General features: G+C 59.7%; 2 protein-coding genes across 3 annotated transcripts in view; one reads left to right on the top strand and one right to left on the bottom strand.

Moving 5' to 3' along the window:
- Positions 1-1577: 1577 nt before the first annotated feature.
- Positions 1578-7507, top strand: UBALD2 (UBA like domain containing 2). Of its 2 annotated transcripts, none has more exons than XM_019982120.2 (3): positions 1578-1981; positions 2368-2430; positions 6417-7507. In XM_019982120.2, exons 1-3 carry the CDS (start codon positions 1862-1864, stop codon positions 6735-6737), a joined length of 504 nt encoding a protein of 167 aa, XP_019837679.1. In that variant the 5' UTR covers positions 1578-1861; the 3' UTR covers positions 6738-7507. The 2 variants fall into 2 exon arrangements, with proteins under 2 accessions (XP_019837679.1, XP_019837680.1); XM_019982121.2 differs by having other exon boundaries at positions 1583-1981; positions 6420-7507.
- QRICH2 (glutamine rich 2) overlaps positions 6928-17150 on the bottom strand; it is a 30184-nt gene continuing 19961 nt past the window's right edge. Inside the window, exons 10-20 of the mRNA XM_070774043.1 lie at positions 16638-16760; positions 16479-16553; positions 16125-16289; positions 15908-16029; positions 15231-15296; positions 14888-14989; positions 14110-14313; positions 13108-13255; positions 12709-12796; positions 11655-11780; positions 6928-10216 (exon numbers count right to left, since the gene is read on the bottom strand). Of these exons, the coding sequence (XP_070630144.1) occupies positions 10035-10216; positions 11655-11780; positions 12709-12796; positions 13108-13255; positions 14110-14313; positions 14888-14989; positions 15231-15296; positions 15908-16029; positions 16125-16289; positions 16479-16553; positions 16638-16760 (1401 nt within the window). The 3' untranslated portion in view covers positions 6928-10034. The remainder of the gene's footprint in view (positions 10217-11654; positions 11781-12708; positions 12797-13107; positions 13256-14109; positions 14314-14887; positions 14990-15230; positions 15297-15907; positions 16030-16124; positions 16290-16478; positions 16554-16637; positions 16761-17150) is intronic.

The following is a 17150-nucleotide window of genomic DNA, read 5'->3' as shown; positions in this document are numbered from 1 at the left end:
CAAACAAACAGACATAAGGGTTCCTGCAGCCTGCAATGCCTCTGCCCAGTTCGGTCCTACTACTCATGGCCCTGGCATGCTGGACACCTGTATGTACTTGCGAAAACTGGAGCCGCACAGTCACAGTACTTCCTTGTTCTGAGGCTGCTTGTGGCCCAGGCTCCCTGGCAAATCGCAACTGCTGGCTGCTCACTTTTGTTTTCACCTTGCAATTACTGGAAGGGAAGGGCTGCAAGCTGTACTTGACTCTTCAGCCACACTCCAGGTCTCAGCCCATGCAAACTTGGAGGGAGCGAAGTACAATTACGGCAACAGAAATGGGTCTGGGCAGGCAAAAAGCTGACTCCTGCTCCTTCAAAACAAACAAACAAACAAAGGGACTAACTAAATGGGACAAACTCATTATAGTGCCTGAAGCTGGTTTTCATCAGTACATAAACATTGGGTGTAACTTTTTCCTTATTTATATTCTTTTTTTTTTTTTTTAATATGGTTAGGTTTTCTTAGATGGAGAGTTAAATCCACTTCAGGCAAAGTCAAAATAGAATCATGGCTTCCTTTCCTTTAGCCTCCTGTTCTGAAGACTCATAATTAATTATAATGTTCTCTTTGGTATTTTAGATCCAGAACTTACAAAGTTTTTCAGAAACAGAAATTCTCACAGTGAATTCCTAGCAATGTTTATTTACCGTTCTAAATTCTCTGGCCTGTCTTCAGTCTGCTTAAACTCCTAGTTCTTCTCCCATCCTGACAATTCCCAAGCACAAAACTTGAAGGTTAAATCTAATTCAGAAGATGGAAGCTCAGTGTATATAAATAAACTTTGTTTTTAAATATCTAGAGTTGAGAGCCAGTACCTGTATAGAAACAAAGTTTCAGTTAGGTCAATCAATTTATGGAAAAACATTTTTTTTTTTTTAGTTTTCAATATTGGTGTCTGAGAAAGTCTCATTTTCTCCTTTCGATTATATTTAATGTACATTAACATTAGTTTACATCTTCAGAAAGCCAAGTTTTTGGCCTAAAAACGTAGGGAAAGACTGTTGGGCTTTTGGGGTGGGTTGGACTGGAAGGAGGCATGAAGAGATTACATTACACTTCAATAAAAAGCAAAAAAAAAAAAAAGTAGAGCGGCTTGAAAGTTTAAAAAAAATAAACAATTTTGAGTTGAGCAGCTTAAAAGACTCTGTTTCCTATTTTGATCACTGTGTTTCTCGAGATGACCACATCTTTCAGAGGAAGTGAGTCAAAGCCACTGTCTTGCTTTTCCAGCTGAGCATGTTCAGTTTCAATGAAGTAATGAATGAACTTGGCCGCACCACCCCCCCAAGACTACAACAGCAAATAGAGGCGCCTCAGCCAATCAGCTGGCACTCAAGGTTTTCAAGTTGAGTTCAAACAGACTCACGGGAGACCAATCAGATGGCGCGGCTCCGCCCCAAACGCCGGGTCGGGGCCAATCAGGAGCCCAAACGAGCCAAAACACAGCGTCTGGCCAATGCCCGGGAGCCCCACGGCGCCGACGTCCGCCAATGGGCGCGGCCAGGCAAAAAGAGAAACAGTGCGGGCCCGCAGGCCGCAGGATTCGAATCGAACGTCCGCACGGGAACCGGGCCCCGGCCGAGCGGAGCGGGCCAATCAGCGGCGGCGGCTCTCGGCCCCCGAACGTTGGGACACGCGGCCCCGCCCCGCGCTGTTGTTTGTGGTGTCGGCCGGCAGCGCGAGTCGGACAACAACACTCGCCAGGCGGGCGGCGCGGCGGCCGAGGGTCCGGAGGCCGCGGGCGGCGGCGGCGAGCTCGAGCGGAGGGCAGCCGGCCTCCCGCGGCCGCCGAGCCCGGGAGTGCGCGCCGGCCGGAGCCATGTCGGTGAACATGGATGAGCTGCGGCACCAGGTCATGATCAACCAGTTCGTGCTGGCCGCGGGCTGCGCGGCCGACCAGGCGAAGCAGCTGCTGCAGGCGGCCCACTGGCAGTTTGAGGTGCGTGCGGGCCGAGAGCCAGCGCTCCCGGGCGGTCCCGCTCGCTGGCCGCCGGCCCTGGGGTCGGGGTGCAGGCCGGGGCGACCGGCCGCACGCCGCGGAGGGAGAGGGGGCAGGGAAGCTCTATGTATATCGCCCGGTCCGGCGATCGGCGCCCGCGTGGGGCGCGGGGCCCTGCCGCCTGGCACCCTCGCGGGGTCTGGGGGACGCCCCCTCCGAGCGACGCGTGCCTGCCGGCTGAAGGGTCGGACCCGGAGGCCGGGAGCGCAGCGCCACGGACACCGCGGAGGGTCCCGGCCGGTGGGGTCGGTGGGGTCGGTGGGGCCCTTGGGCTTCCTACCTTCGACCCCCGTTAACCGCCACCCTGCCGCTGTGTTTGTCCGCAGACCGCCCTGAGCACGTTTTTCCAAGAAACCAACATTCCCAACGGTCACCACCACCACCAGATGGTAAGTGTGGCCGGGCACGGCGGGCGGGAGGGCCGGTCTCGCCGCGGCTGCGGCGCACCCGGGGCGGCCGGGGGCGCAGCGCACCGGGGCGGCCGAGCGCGCGGGCCGGGGGCCGCTGTCAGGCGCCGGCAGTGACAGCCATGTTGCCGGGGAGCGCCGCGCCGCGTTGTAAACAAAGAGCCAAAATGTCTTCCAGGAAAGAGCGGCTCCCGGGGCCGGCCGGCTCGCCCAACTTTGCGGTCAGGCCTCCGGGGCCACTATGGCTCGACCTGAGGCCTTGTGCCCCGTCGATCTTCCTAGGTCAGGGGCCAGGAGGGTGGCTGGAGGAGTAGCCAGGAGGCAGGTGTGGGGAGGGGGCTCAGGATAACTGGATATCGGGGGAGGAGGAGGGGGAAACGGAGAGCGGGAGCGAAGGCCGGCCCCCCCCCACCCCCCAGGGGACTGGGACCCGGGGGTGTCTGTTTATAGAGCGCCACTTCTTGCTGTTGAGTGGCAGCAAACCCCCGCCCAGCCCCACCACCGCTTCCAAACAACCCAGCTCTACGGGGAACAGGAAAGGGACAAATCCACTCCGGCCTGGGAGCTGGGCTCTTCCTAGGTAGTTATGTCCACTCTTCCCTGTTCGTGGGAAAAGACCTAACCCCGAGCCGCCTGGAAGACTTACAGGTTTTTGACTAGATAAGCCAAGAATGCGTTTAATCTCTGTAGGTGAAGACATACAAAGCACAGGAAACAGAAGTGGTTCAGGCCTGAATTTGCTTTCTTCTCTTTTCCAAGCTGGCGCCAGGCCTGGGCCTTTGCCCTGCTGGCCATAAGGCGTCCTGCTCTCCATTGGGCTCAGGACATCCCTTCCCTTTAGAGGTTTGAATGCCTCCTCTTCCCCCTCTAGTCACCAGTGTGCCCTGCTGGGGGAGGAGGGCCCCCCGATAGGGATCGTAAAACACACTCCAGATCTGTTGCGGCTTCTGAAGTGTATTTTTTGCCATTTCTCACGCTCAGTGTCCTTGCCCACAGCTCCCTTCTCAGAGTGGCCACTTTGCCTGGAGAAGCTGCCGTGGGTTCCTCTGCTGTGTCTTGTTCTTGATGCCATGTATTCATGTAGTTACAAAGGACAAGTGGTGGTGGGGGTTCTGTTTTGACCCCTTTAACCAGCTTTTCTCTTGGAATGGCCCGTTGTGTATAAATCAAAAAACAAAACTGCATTGGAGTATGATGAGGATTATGCCGGCTGCAGGACTGTGGCGGTTGAGGCCAGGCTCTTGGTAAAACAAGAGGGGTCCATCTCCAGGGGGGCCTCCACCCGCACCTGACTGAGAGGAGGCTGCCGCGTGAGCCTGGGAATGTCCTGGCTCCGTGTCCTCTCAAAGGGGCCCTTGAGGTTTGTTCCATCAACTGGTCATTTCAAAAGGCCCAGGCTTCCGGCTCAGCGGCTCTGTGCTGCCTTCAGCAGAGAGGCTCGCCTGCGAGAGCCAGGACTGGTGATCCTTGCAGGTTCTGTGGCTCTTTCCCGCAGGGTTTGTAATCCTTTTGAAGCTTCCCTCGAGGGCTGTTGCCGGTTCTGTAACAGAGGGTATGATTGTTGTCTCCCATGAGTGTAGCATGTATTGAGTACCTAACCAGAACCTGAGCGAACACCATCCCTGCCCTCTTGGAGCTGGTCATTTTTTTGAGAGATAATAAATCAAAGGAAAATGTTACATAAAAATACCAAAAGTGCCCCAGGCCATGAGTAACTGATAAATAGCTGTCCCGTAGATTACTGGACATCAACAGTTGGAGGCATCTTCCCAGATAAGAGGGGGATGGGCTCCCGGGTTAGATTTGGAAGGACCAGGAAGAGGAGAAAAACACTGGCCAGGAAACAGTGGGCTGTTCAGAGCGGGCAGTGGATGCTGGGTGTGCTTGAGAGCTGGGACGCACTCTCCGTAGCTGTTAGAAGCAGAGCTGGACTTTCACAGGACTTGGTCCAAACCCCTGGTTTCATAGAAGCAGAGAGAAGCTCCAGAGAGGTTAAGGAAGTTGCTTGAGCTCACACAGGCAGGCGGGCACGGGCCTGCTCCGGATCGCTGGCTGGTGAACTGGGGAAGTCGGTCACGATGTTGTGACGCAATCGGCTCCTGCCCCCACCCCCCATTCATTGTTTCCTGCTGCCGAGAAGTCAGCCCTGGAAGGGGGGTGGTGGTGGGGGAATAGTGAAGGGAGGAGGGAAGTGGTCTGGGTGGGGCCAGGCCTGCTGCCTTGGGTCCTGTGGCCTCCCGGGAGAGGACACGGGTTGGAGCCCCAGCTGCTGATGGTGGGGGGGCGGGGTCAGCCCAGTTAATCAGAGAGGGTTGCCCTCCCCCCAACCGCCGTGGGCCTGTCCCCATTTGGGGGCTGGAGTTTTTAACTGCAGAGCTGTGTAAGCTCCGACTGCAAGGTGAAGAGTCCTCAAATCTTGCTCCCTGAGCCCTGTGCCTGGGGGAGGGGCCGGTGTTGCTAAAATTAGGAGAAATTCAAAGAAGGGCTCCCATGGCTTCCTGGGAAAGGGAGAAGCGGCCGTGGGGGTCACAACAGGCTCTGTGCAGGCCGTGTTCTCTGCTGCCTCCTCCCTGGGCCCCTGCGAGGTGCTCCTGGATGGCACCTCTATGCTCCCCACATGGCAGGGGCCGGGGGGGGGCGGGGGTGGTCTGCCATCCCTGGTGTTTGCAAGGAGGCTGCCAGTTACGGCACACCAGCCTGGCCCCTGCCCTTCCTGGCTGGAGTCCCTGCTCAGGGTTGTGGCAGAAGACAGCAGAGGTTGGCATGTTTGCAGCTACCCCCGGGAAGAGGGCTGAGAGGGGCTGAGTGGACTCCCCCAGACACTGGCAGCCAGTCGCTGGGGACACCGGAAACCGACATCCCTGGTTTTTGTCCTCAGGGGAGCCTGGGCATGAAGTTACGCTAGATTGACTAATTGCAGAGGAGTAGGGGCTGGGTGGAGGTTAAGAGCTTGGGCCTGCAGACCTGGGAGTCCCCCAGGTTCCGGCTGCTCAGCTTGCATCCTGCAGTGGTGTGCTTTAAGTATTTGGCTATATCAGGTCTTAGTTGAGGCAGGCGGGTTTAGTTTCCCCGTGGCTTGTGTAATCTTAGTTCCCTGACTAGGGATTGAACCTGCGTCCCCCGTATTGGAAGGTGGATTCTTAACCACTGGGCCACTAGGGAGGTCCCTGCTGTGCTGTGTTTTGGGTCAACTGATTTGAGCTCTGGGGCTCGGTTTCCTCATCTCTAACACAGAGAGAATAATCAGAAAGACCTGGCACCCCCGTGAGGAGTGAGGTGACGAGGCAGAGGCCCTGACGCCCGCCAACCAGCACTGCCGCCCGGCAGGCACAGCTCCCCCTGGGCTGGCCCTTGGAGGGAAACCCCGGATCTGGCTGTCTTCCCTTGACTGGCCACCCCGGGACATCTGAGGGCAGGTTATTGAAGAGCCAGCTGGGTTTTCACCCAGGCTGAAGCGCTAAGCAGTGGTGCCCTGGGCTTCCTCCCTTGTCTCAGCTTTAATCTGACACCCTAGCTCCTGGCTGGAATTAACCATTTGCTTCTGACACTGGGGATGTCATTCCCAAGCATCAAGAAACACTCTGGGGACTTCTCTGGTGGTCCAGTAGTTAAGACTCTGTGCTCCCAATGCAGGGGGCTTAGGTTATATCCCTGGTCAGGGAACTAGATCCCACCTGCTTGCAACTAAGACCCAGCACAGCCAAACAAGTATTTTTTCAAAAAAGAAACACTTTGGTTTTGACAAAAATTGTAGGAATCCATCCCCATGGTTTTGGTTTTTAGTGGCTCCGTGCAAGGGGTTTTTGTGCTGCTGAAACCTCTTTTGGACTGAACAATGGGAAATAAAAGGGTCAGGCCTGGGTGAGCCCCACGGGAAGGCAAGCTCTGTAGGACCTCGGATTGTGGCTTGGGGATCTGGGAGGAGGGCCCACGTGGGCAGCCCTCGAGACCCCTGTGTTCTCTCCCAGCAGATGTGTACCCCCAGCAACACACCTGCCACACCGCCCAACTTCCCTGACGCGCTGGCCATGTTCTCAAAGCTTCGCGCCTCCGAGGGCCTGCAGAGCAGCAACAGCCCCATGACCGCCGTGGCCTGCTCACCCCCTGCAAACTTCAGCCCCTTCTGGGCCTCGTCCCCGCCCAGCCACCAGGCCGCCTGGATCCCGCCCTCCTCCCCCACGGCCCACAGCTTCCACCACCTCCACCACCCACAGCCCACGTGGCCCCCCGGAGCACAGCAGGCGAGCACGCAGCAGAAAGCCATGGCGGCGATGGACGGCCAGAGATGAGACTGGATGCCGCCGGGCGCTGGGCTGGAGCTGGGGGGCAGTCCAAGGGCGGGCGGGGGGGGGAAGCTGGGCGCGCGGGGGTTTCCTGAAGATCGCACTGGAAGATTTTATATAAGAGAATTTTTGTGGGTGGGGGGACAGTAAACTTCCTGAGCCACTTGGATCCTTCAGGAGTTTCTCTTCAGGCAAGTTTTTTTTTTTTCCCCCTCTTTTTAATATATAACTATAATATATATATGAATATATAAAAATAACTAATGTATGTGAGAACGGGGCTGGCCGACGGGGTGTTGGGTCAGTGGGGAAAGGCCAGAGAAGCCACCCAGTGGGCCAGCACCCCTTCCTCCAACCCCAGTCCCAGGGCAGGTGCTTGGGAGCCGGGTGGTGTGATTCTGCAGTCAAGTGGTGCCTGCTCGCCGCCTCCTTTCAAAGGTCACACCTGGAATCGGGCGAAGGACCACGGCCTTCCCACTCCCCGTGACAGCTGTGGGAGGCATTCCCGGCAGTGCTGGGTGGCTGAAGGTGTGGGGGCCGCTGCCCACCCCCGGTCAGCGGTGCTCTGGCCGGCGTCGCCTCAGCGGCTAGCTGTGCAGGGCTCGTGTAGGACTTGTGAGCCGGCCCCCAACCCGAGGGCCGCCCAGCCTCTCCCACTGTGTGCTCGGCCGTGGACAGCAGAGTGGAGGGCTTGCCTTTGGATGGAGTTCCCAAATCAAATCATCTCACCAGGGTGAAATTTTAATTTAAAACTTAAAAGAGACTTTTCTAACTTCCCTGGTTTGCGGTGCCTTTATTTGCCTTGGTACAGAGAGCGTGCTCCTTGGGCAGAGGGGTGGGGGGGGCCCTTGGCTGTGCTGTGGTTCAGGGGACCAGCCCCATGGCCATGCGGCGGGGTTGGGAGTTCTGACAAGGGGGGCTGAAAGGTCGGATCCGGTTGGGGTGGGGAGGAGGAGGAACAGGTCCTGGCTTGGTCATAGTGACCCTCTCCTCTTGGCCCTTGGCCACCACCTCACAGCCCACCACAGGCTGAGCCTTAGCCCTGGAGCAGCCCCTATCTTTGCAGTTGGTGGTGGGGGAGCTGCCTGCCTGCCTCGGGGGGCCCGATGGTGGCCCCACACTTCAGCCTGTCCCCCCCGCCAAGGCATCTTTCTGCCCTCTCTGCTCTTCCTGCCCCCAAGCTCCTTCGGGGCACCCAGTCCCCATGTGCGTGTTGTGTGGCCACGTCCAGGAGGTCAGCTGCAGCTCTCAGGGAGCCAGAGGCCTGAGTTGGGTCCCCAAGGGGCCTGGCTTCTTCCCCTTCCCGCCTTCCGGCGCTAGGATGAAGCGGTGATGGCAGTTCCTGGCCTTGTGGGGCCCTTCCTCAGACTCCCATCCAGGTGGCCAGGTGGGTGTGGAGCCCACCCGCCCAAATGCAAGATTTGGGTGGCAGGCTCCAGGCTTGGGGTTCCTTCTCGAGCCCCTTACCGCTCCCCCCCAACCCTCAGACCCCTCCAGCACGTGTGAGTAGGTGTGTTCCCTCCTGCTCGGCAGCCCGGGCCTTGCTGTCGACCAGGCCTGCAGGGTCTGGATGTTCAGACCCAAAGTGCAGGAACACCTGGGGGTGCCCCAGCTGGCCCACCCTCCTCCTGGGCCCTCATGTCTTCACGGGGTCGCTGCGGGCAGCCCCTCCACGAGCGTGGAGCAGGACTGGGGCACAGCTGCCCTCGGCTGCTGGCTCTGCGTGTGACCACGTGCTCGAGGCTGGGTTTGTCCTTTCGGTTTTGTTTCCTGGTTGGAGACCCGTGGGACTCCTCCCACCCGCACCCCTCACTCTGCCCACCTGTGCTTTCCCAGGCTGGAAGGGGAAGCCCCTCGCCGGCACGTGGGCGGCCAGTGCTGGTTGAGGGCGGGCGGGCGGCCCAGGTGCGGGAAGGCGGAGTGGGGGCCTCCTTGTCCTTTCAGGGGCATCGGTGGCGGGGGGGTGGGGGGGGGGGGCGCCTGGCTGCTCCTTCCTCCTCCCCGCCAAGCTGGTGAGTTTGGATTCTAGGCCAGGACACTGAGCAGAGGAGGGCCTGGGCCTCGCCTACCTCCCGCTTGCAGAGCAAAGGGTGCCAGGTGCCCGCTGGGACTCCGGGGTTCTATGATGAATCAGATCTCAGCAGATGGGGAGAGAAGGGGGGTGCCCCTTCCCGTAGGGAGTGCCTGCTCCACCCATGACACCCCCAGCGAGCCCCACCCTCCAGTGAAACCCTTTTCTGGGCTATTTCCTGCCACGCCCTCCTGTGGCTCTGTGTCGCCCCTCCCCTCACACCCCTAAAGCAGGCCTCTCACTGGCAGAGGGGCCTGGGGTGGGGGGCAGGGAACCCCACCTTTGAGGAGGGGGCTGATGAGAATAGATCTGAAGGCAAAAAACTGCTTCCATGACTATCCGGGTGGGACGCAATTCTTCCCTTGTCCCTGGGGCTTTGGGGACAAGGGCTTGTCCCTTACGGTTGACTCGGGTGGGCAGCAGTGAGCCCCCTCGTCTGTTGAGGCTGACACGGAGCAGGACAAGGGTCAGGCCTCAAGGCCGTCAGACACGGCCAGACTCCTCTTCTGGGGAGGGAAGGGGAGCAGGGACATGGCCTGACCCAGCAGCCCCTCTTGCGTCTGCGGCAGCTTCCAAGCGTGACCCCATGGACTGTAGCCCGCCAGGCTCCTCTGTCCATGGGATTCTCCAGGCGAGAATACTGGACTGAGGTGCCATTTCCTTCTCCAGGGGACCTTCCCAACTTGGGGATCAAACCCGCGTCTCTCGCATCACCTTCACTGGCAGGCAGATTCTTTACCACTAGCACCACCTGGGTAGGCCCCTCGTTTTGCAAGCCAGAGAAGATGGCAACCAGGAACCTTCCCAGGTGCTGGTGGCCCCATCTTCCCCAGAATGTGCCAGGAGCCTGCCAGCGGCCGCCCTTAAAGCTTCGCCCCAGGGTGCAGCCCGAGCATCTAAACCCTCCACTGCCCTGGGCACTTACCCAGAGGGAAGGCGGTGCCTGTGCCAGAGAAGGCCTCAGCACCGGTCCAGCCAAGGTCGGGAGAGGGCCAACAACCCCTGCAGGCCTGCCAGTGCCCGGGGCCTGGGGTCTGGCCTGCGCTGCCGCCTCTCCGCCCTGGGTGCTATACTCAGTCCTCTTGAAGCCCTGGTGCCCTCAGAGAACAGCTGGCCCTGTTTGGGGGAGCCACGTACATCAGGCTGCAAGAAGTCTGCTGTCCCACCTGAACCAGGACCAGAGGAGCCTCGTGGCCCCGAGCTTTCTCCTAAGCGTTTATTTATAGCTCTGCTCAGTGAGCAGAGGTGGCCCGCGGCCCCCGGGTGGGCTCCTCGAGCCCCTCCCCAGGAGCGGCCCTGTGCACATCCAGCCCCGCTGGCAGGTTTGCCTCCTCGCCGGGCAGGTGGGCTGGGTTCGGCTGGGAGAGACGGCCCTCGGTGGAAACAGGTCTGTCTTTCTGATGACGGGAAGGAGCTGCGGGACAGGAGGGGCCCCGGATGGCTCAGGCTGACTCCCACGCCCACCGGCAGCCCACCTCGGCTTGCCCAAAGCCCCACTAACCAGGTTGAGCCAGGACATCATGCTGGAGGGTCAAGCTCTCCTACGAGCCCCTGAGCCACACTCCTTTATACTCTGAGTTAAAATAAGTCAGGGGCCAAGAGCCTGCCTCTTTGTTAACATTCCCCCTATTAATACAGGGACTGTTAGGGCCACACTGACTTAAATCAGGGCAGGAATTTCTCTTTTAAGACAGCCCCCGCTCCTGCTTCCGTAATGTGTCTTTGGAGTGGACACTGGGGTGCCAGGGAGAAGGAAGCTAAGCTCCCCCAAGAACAGTCCTGGGAGCCAGAGCCGCAGGCCGACGCTGTCTGCCCCCTGCTGAATCCTCCAGCCCAGGCTGTTTCCCTTTGTCACCAGCGCTGGTTCTGGGGCCAGACAGCTTGGCTTTGAGCCCGGCTCTGCTGCTTTCTAGCTGTGTGACCTTGGGCATGTACTTTAACCTTTCTGTGCCTTGGCTTTGTCTGCTGTAGGTGGGACCAGCAATGGTCCCTATCTTTTAACACGTGAGGATTCAAATTACTGATTCACACGTGTAAAGCTCTTCAGCAGTGAGGAACCCTTGGCAGAGGCGAGGCTGCACATCGCCACCACTGCACTGGTTTCTGCCTCCTGCAGGCACTGGGGGCTGGAACTGGAAGGCTTGGTGCAGAGGACCTCGGGCTGCGGCTCTAGACCTGGGTGGGGGTGCGGTGGGGCTCCCTGGGCCTCCAGCAAGTAGCTGCAAAGCATTGTGGGTACATAAGGTTTCATGAGAAGAAACTCAGCAGCTTTCTTAGACTTTGCAGGGGGCTTCCTAACTTAGCAGCCAGAATCCAGCACCCTTTTATTGACAGATGAGGAAACTGTCCAGGAGGAGGGGGAGATGTGCTCAGAGTCACCTGGAAGTGGTCTAGCCCCCTGGCTCCAGGCCAGTGCCCCTCTCTGGCCCCCATGGGTAGCCAAACCCCAGGGGAACACTTAGCCCTTGGGCTTTCAGGCCGGATTTGGCCCCTCTGGAGAAAGCATGGACGCTGGGGGCCTCGCAGGCCCAGGAGAGTCGGTGCGTGTGAGCAGTGGGGAAGGACTTGGGCCTGGAGCCAGAGCTCAGGCCGCAAGCCCGCCCCTGTTTCCTCTTCTGTGAAATGGGAGCAGTGACAGTATCTGCCCACAGACCTGGCACAAAGCAGGCGCCCGGGAGGGAAGGGTTTTCTCTCTCCTCCCTCACATCCCATCCCTCGGCTCCCAGGCCCTTCTTCTCTCCGGGGGAATAGGGTATATTCCAGCCACAGGCAGGAGAGGGGCCGGGCGGGGCAAGGAGGAGGGTCGGCAGACAGTGCCGCCCAGAAGGACCCTCCATCCAGGGAGGAGCTACCTGAGTCGCTGGCAGCCAGCGTCTGGGCGCTCTGAGGCCGCAAGGGCAGCTGGCCGCTGTTGCTGAGGGACTGCTGCCGATGCCCGTGTGGCCGGGACTGCTTGTTCTTGTGCTTCATCCCCGCGTCTGATGGGAGACGGAGAGGGGAGGCTCAGTTCTGAGACACACTCTGAGGGGGCCGTGGGGATGGGGAGAAGGGCGGCGGGCTGCTGGTCTCAGCCTGCCTCAGCGGGCGCCCTTCTCAGTCTGAATTCGTGGAAATGCCCTTTATAAGCAAGCACTTTGCTCATTGGAAAAGACCCTGATGCTAGGAAGGACTGAAGGCAAAAGGAGGAGGAGGCAGAGGATGAGATGGTTGGATGGCATCACCGACTCAGTGGACATGAATCTGAGCCAACTCAGTGAGATAGTGGAGGACGGGAGCCTGGCGTGCTGCAGTCCCCGGGGTTGCAAAGAGTCAGACATAACTTAGCGCCTGAGCAACAACAAGCACTTCATCCCCCTGTATGTCTGTCTGGCCATCTGTCCATCCATCCATCCACTTACTCTGATATCTACCCACGGACAGCAGCCCCATGCCAGGTGCTGGGTGAGTTCTGACCCTGGGTTTACAGTTCGGGAGGGGAAGTGACTAGAAAGATGCACACACACCTGCTAAGACCCAGAGGGAGGTGACAAAGCACATCCAGGATGGCCAACTGGAAGGGGACATTCCAGAACACGAGAGGTTCACAGAGTGTAGGGGCTCAGGAAGAGTTTTGAAGAGTGGGTGATGCTGGGATCAGAGGCTTAGGTGGAAAAACTGGGGTGACAGCCTGTGGATGAAGGCTGGCCAGAAAAGATGGGGCCACGACATTCCTGCTAACTGGCCAAGACTGGACAGCTGTCCCCCTCTGCAAACACTCACCTGGGGGCATTTGGAGTCAGGGAGGTGGAGGAGGAAGGCAGTCGGGGTCTGGTGGCCCCAAGAAGTGCTGGGGCCTCCAGGAGCCAGACAGACCCTGCGGGACCCAAGCAAGGAGCCCGAGGGCCTCTGGGCCATCTGGACACTCACTGTCTTTGTTCAGGAGGTCCGGCAGCCTTGTTTCCATCCGTCCCTTGTAAATATGTCCATCCAGGCCCAAGATGTCCACCTCGTCGTGCTGTGGAGATGGGTGGGTACCCATGGCCACCTGCCGCCTGAGCGCCCCTCCTGTCCCCTCTCTGAGTCAAATGGTGCTCAGAGCCCTCGAAGGGGCTGAGTGACAGGGTGAAGGGGATGGGCCAGATGGCCGGGAGGGCTGTCTTCTTCCCAGGAAAGGAAAAGAACCTGAGGCTTTGACTGGGTCTGATTAAGAAACTGCCCCCGAGGCTGAGGGCTGAGCAGGGGACTGCTGGCGGCTTTTCCGGAGGGACATGGGAGTCTGGGGGCCCCTGGGGGAGCCTCCCTGGAGGCTTCCAGGAGTATCCCCACCTTCATGGCGATCTGGATCTCCTCGGTGGGGTACAGTCCCTGCGAAAGGTGCTGCAGGCGGATGCGCCGGTAGGGGTAGGTGAGGGTGTGGCTGCCCCCGCAGGGCCGGGGCGCGGAGGAGTAGCTGTAATCAGCCATGTCTGGCAGCCTGCGGTGGAGACGGCGGAGTCACGGGGAGCGGGTGTGTCCCGGGACACGCCTCGATGGGGGTGGGGGGTGGGGTGCAGGTGAGGGGGGTGCTCCAGGGGCCACCGCTTAGCCAGGACAGGGCGGGGGGTGAGCGAGCAGGGTGGCCTCCTGAGGGACACACACACACACACACACACACACACACACACACTCTCTCTCATACACACATTCACACACGTGTATTCACAGATCCTTAAACACACATTCACACATAAGTTCGCAGACATACACACATTCTCTCACACACTCAATGCACACGCAGGCATTCACACATTCATGCGCACATTCACGCGTACACACACATTCATCTGCTCATACAGTATACATTTAACAGTGCTCTCACACTTGTTCACACGCATTCACACACTCACACATACACATTCACATACATGTGTTCACAAATTCTCAAACACATTCGCACATATGTTCACACATTCACAATACACATTCTCTTGCATTCTCTCAAAAACACACACATAAACATTCACACATATAATCACACCCACATTTTCATACACACTTACACGCACGCTCACATTCTCACAGACATACACAATCACATACTCTGTCCTACATGGAGGCCCCACTCTACACACACACACACGGACACACACTGCCCTCCCCGGTGCCCCACTCTACACACACACACACACACACACACACACACACACACACACACGGACACACACGGACACACATTCTCTGCCCTCCCTGGTGCCCCACTCTACACACATACACATACACACACACACACACACACACACTCTCTGCCCTCCCTGGTGCCAGGCTCCCAGGCCCAGCCCGGCTGCCCACCGTTTGTAGCAGGGGGAGCTGAGGCACTGGGCCTGCAGCAGCTCGCGGATCATCTGGCTGCTGGCCTTGATGGAGCCCCCAAAGTGGATCTGCACCTTCTCGATGTCCAGGAGCATCTTGGAGTGCATGGTGCGCAGGCGCCCCACGCTCCGCTCCACCTGCCCCAGGTCCCCCCGCGGGAAGCCGCTGCTGCCCAGCTTCAGGCTGTGGGGTGCGGGCCCAGTGGAGGGGTGAGCCACGCCCCAGCACCCTCCCTGGGAAGCAGGGCCCTTTGGAGTGGGAGCCCCCTCCACCAAACCCCAGGGACCAGGGCCGGGCTTGCCGGGGAGGGTTTCCTGAGCCGAGAGCGTGCAGGAGAGCCAGAGAAGAGAGCAGCCCAGTCCGTTGGACCCCCTCGCACCCCTGGCCCCCGTGGGCTCCAAAGGCAGCTTTGAAAACCAGCCTTTCTGCTGAACCCCCGGCCTCAGGAGGTGGAAAGCTGTGGGGAGGAGGGCAGGAGCCCCTGAGGGCATGAAACACACCCCCTCCCAGGCCCAGTGTGAGCAGGGAAAGGGCCAGGGTAGGGGGGAAGTCTCAGAGGCAACGTCCCACCAGGACGCCTGGCAGGGGCGCAAAGGCAGGTGGTTACTAGGTCTGCACCTCCTGCTCTGGTGCTCCTGCCCTGCGAACAGCTGGGAGCTGCTTCAAAAAGTGCCCTAGCATCACCCCGCCCCAGCCCCCACTCTCGCCCTCCAGACCCCCTGCAAAGCCCTCACAGGACCCCGCGGCACCGCCGTACTTGCGGCTCTGCTGCCGAACCTGCTCCAGTTCAAAGACCGTGTAGGGGCGGACGGAGCGGTGCCCGGGCAGGCAGGGGCCCACGGGAGTCATGGGGATGACTCTGGGCAGGGGCAGGGAAGGGAGGAGGGTCAGAGTGAGAAACTCCAGCATCCAAACCCATCACCCACTCCTCACGCTCCACCTGCCGGAGGAGCCTTCCCACCCCAGGGGCTGAAGGCTGAGGGCTAAGAGCAGCCCAGGGCATAGAGTGGACCAGAGAGAGAGGAGGAGCAGACGAGCTGGAGGCAGGCAGGGAGGACAGAAGACGCCCCCCATCACGGCCACCCTCTGGGGGTACTCACTGTCCAGTCACAGGTGTCTCCAGGGGACGGTCACATGAGAGGCAGTGGAAGTGTGCCAAGAGCTGCCTGTGAGGGATGGGACACACGCAGAGGGTGAGAGCCCTGCCCAGAGGGCCCCAAAGGGAGGGATGGAGAACTCAGAGGGTTTGGCTGGTAGGCTGGACACTCAACGCCCAGGGGGACGGGGCCCCAGGCCACCGGAGGCAGGTCTGGGCCCCACTCCCTGCACACATCAGCTACTAGAGATGCCCACTTCTGGGCACACATCTAGCGCCCATCTACCCTAACCCAAAGCCAGCAGGGCTCTCAAGGGCCCCGGCGGGTGGGTGCCCTGTGTAAGCCTTGACAGCCCTCTGGTGGCCAGGAATGGAAATGCTGGGACTCGAGGCACCCCCAGGAGGAGTTGCCCCCGCAGGCTCTGCCTCTGGTGGGCTGGGGCCTGTCACCCTGGGAGCTGAGCTCTGGGGGCTATGGACCCCCTCCCACCTGTGCCCAGAGAACCTTACGCCCCGCTCCCTTCCCTGTCTCTGCTATAATATGAATCGGCCTGAGCTACAAGAGCTTTTCAAGCTCTGTCCCTTGCTATGGCCGGACAGTCCCAGATAGGATCTGCCAGTCCCTCTGAACACACATGGGGACCCTCCAGCCGGCCCACCCTCGCCCCTACCGGGCCTCACCTCCGCATGGCGGCTGCCTCGTCCGCCTGGTAGAGTGGAGAGCGCTCTTTGAGCTGCTGTCGCAAGGATTTCCACCGATCCTCCAGTGACTGCTTCACCGGGTCCAACTCCAGGCGGTCCAGCTTGGGGGAGGAAGTGGGGGACGGGGACCAGGTGAGCTCTGAGAAAGCAGGTGGGGGTCTGCAGTGCCCGGAGGAGGTGGCGTTGCCCGGGTCACCTTGTTGTCCATCTCCACCAGGAGCTTGTCCAGCATCTTCTGCCAGTCCTGCTCCTGCCCCGTCATCTTGGCCACCAGCTCCTGCATCATGTGGTTCAGCTGCTCCGTGGTGGCGTCGAACTGGACGCGGCTCACTTTGGCCGCCAGGGCACTCTTGTCAGCTTTCTGCCCAGAGACGGGGATGAGATGCGCCCCCACCAAGATGGGAGAGAGCCGCGGCGGGGCCCTGCTCCACGTAGCTCAACTCTGATGCTGAGCCCACATCCCACCTTGGGCTCCTCTCCTCTCTCTGCTTTTTCAAGAGTGGGAGCGATGGGACCTCCCTGGGTGGCCTTTCTTCAGGCCTGGCCTTACCACATCGATTTCCATCTCCAGGTGTTCCCTGTCGGCCTTCTCCTTCTCCAGCTTCTCCAGACCCTGGTACAGCACCTGGGAGGCCGAGGGAGCAGAGAATAAGGAGCGGGGAGCCGGTCGCGCCCCAGCCCTGCTCCCCGCCACCCTGCCAGCCCTCACGTCAATGTCCTTCTGCTTCTGCCGATGGTCTTTGATGAGGTTGCTGGTGGTGACGTTGAGTTTCTCGCAGTCGCCCTGCACCTGCAGGATGGCGCTCTGGACGTGGCCCAGCAGCTCTTCATCCTACGCAGGACAAAGGCAGGCTCCCTGGGGCGGCCCCTCCATCCCCACCTGGGATATTGCCACCCCCCCGACAGGGGAGCCCTTAGAACATCACCCAGTGGACAGGCTGACATCAGACCCCACTCTAGGCCTCCTGGGTTGCCATCATAGCCCACTACCACCTCTCCATGGACTAGCCTCCAGGGGGCCCATCCATTGGTGCAGGTGATCGGTAGAGGTGGTGAGCTGCCCCGGGGCCCCTGAGAGTTGGGATGTGGTCTACAGTCTCCCCTCCTGCCCTGGGCTGAGTGTGAATTCTGGAGTCCAAGAGACAGGCCTCAGGGACTTGTGGTCCTCCCTGCTCTCCACTCCCCACAGCAGGCCTGCCCTTTATAGAGGAAGAGAGAAACA

This window comes from Bos indicus, chromosome 19 (assembly GCF_029378745.1).
Source record: "Bos indicus isolate NIAB-ARS_2022 breed Sahiwal x Tharparkar chromosome 19, NIAB-ARS_B.indTharparkar_mat_pri_1.0, whole genome shotgun sequence".
NCBI lineage: Eukaryota > Metazoa > Chordata > Mammalia > Artiodactyla > Bovidae > Bos > Bos indicus.
The sequence above is the reverse complement of the archived record's forward strand: the minus strand, read 5'-3'. Positions and strand labels throughout refer to the sequence as shown.

What these genes read in the sequence shown, in the direction of transcription:
- UBALD2 (XM_019982120.2), top strand. Translation starts at nt 1,862, where the DNA reads ATGTCGGTGAACATGGATGAGCTGCGGCACCAGGTCATGATCAACCAG. An exon ending in CGGCCCACTGGCAGTTTGAG is followed by an intron (nt 1,982 to 2,367) that starts GTGCGTGCGGGC and finishes GTTTGTCCGCAG; the next exon opens with ACCGCCCTGAGCACGTTTTT. An exon ending in GTCACCACCACCACCAGATG is followed by an intron (nt 2,431 to 6,416) that starts GTAAGTGTGGCC and finishes GTTCTCTCCCAG; the next exon opens with CAGATGTGTACCCCCAGCAA.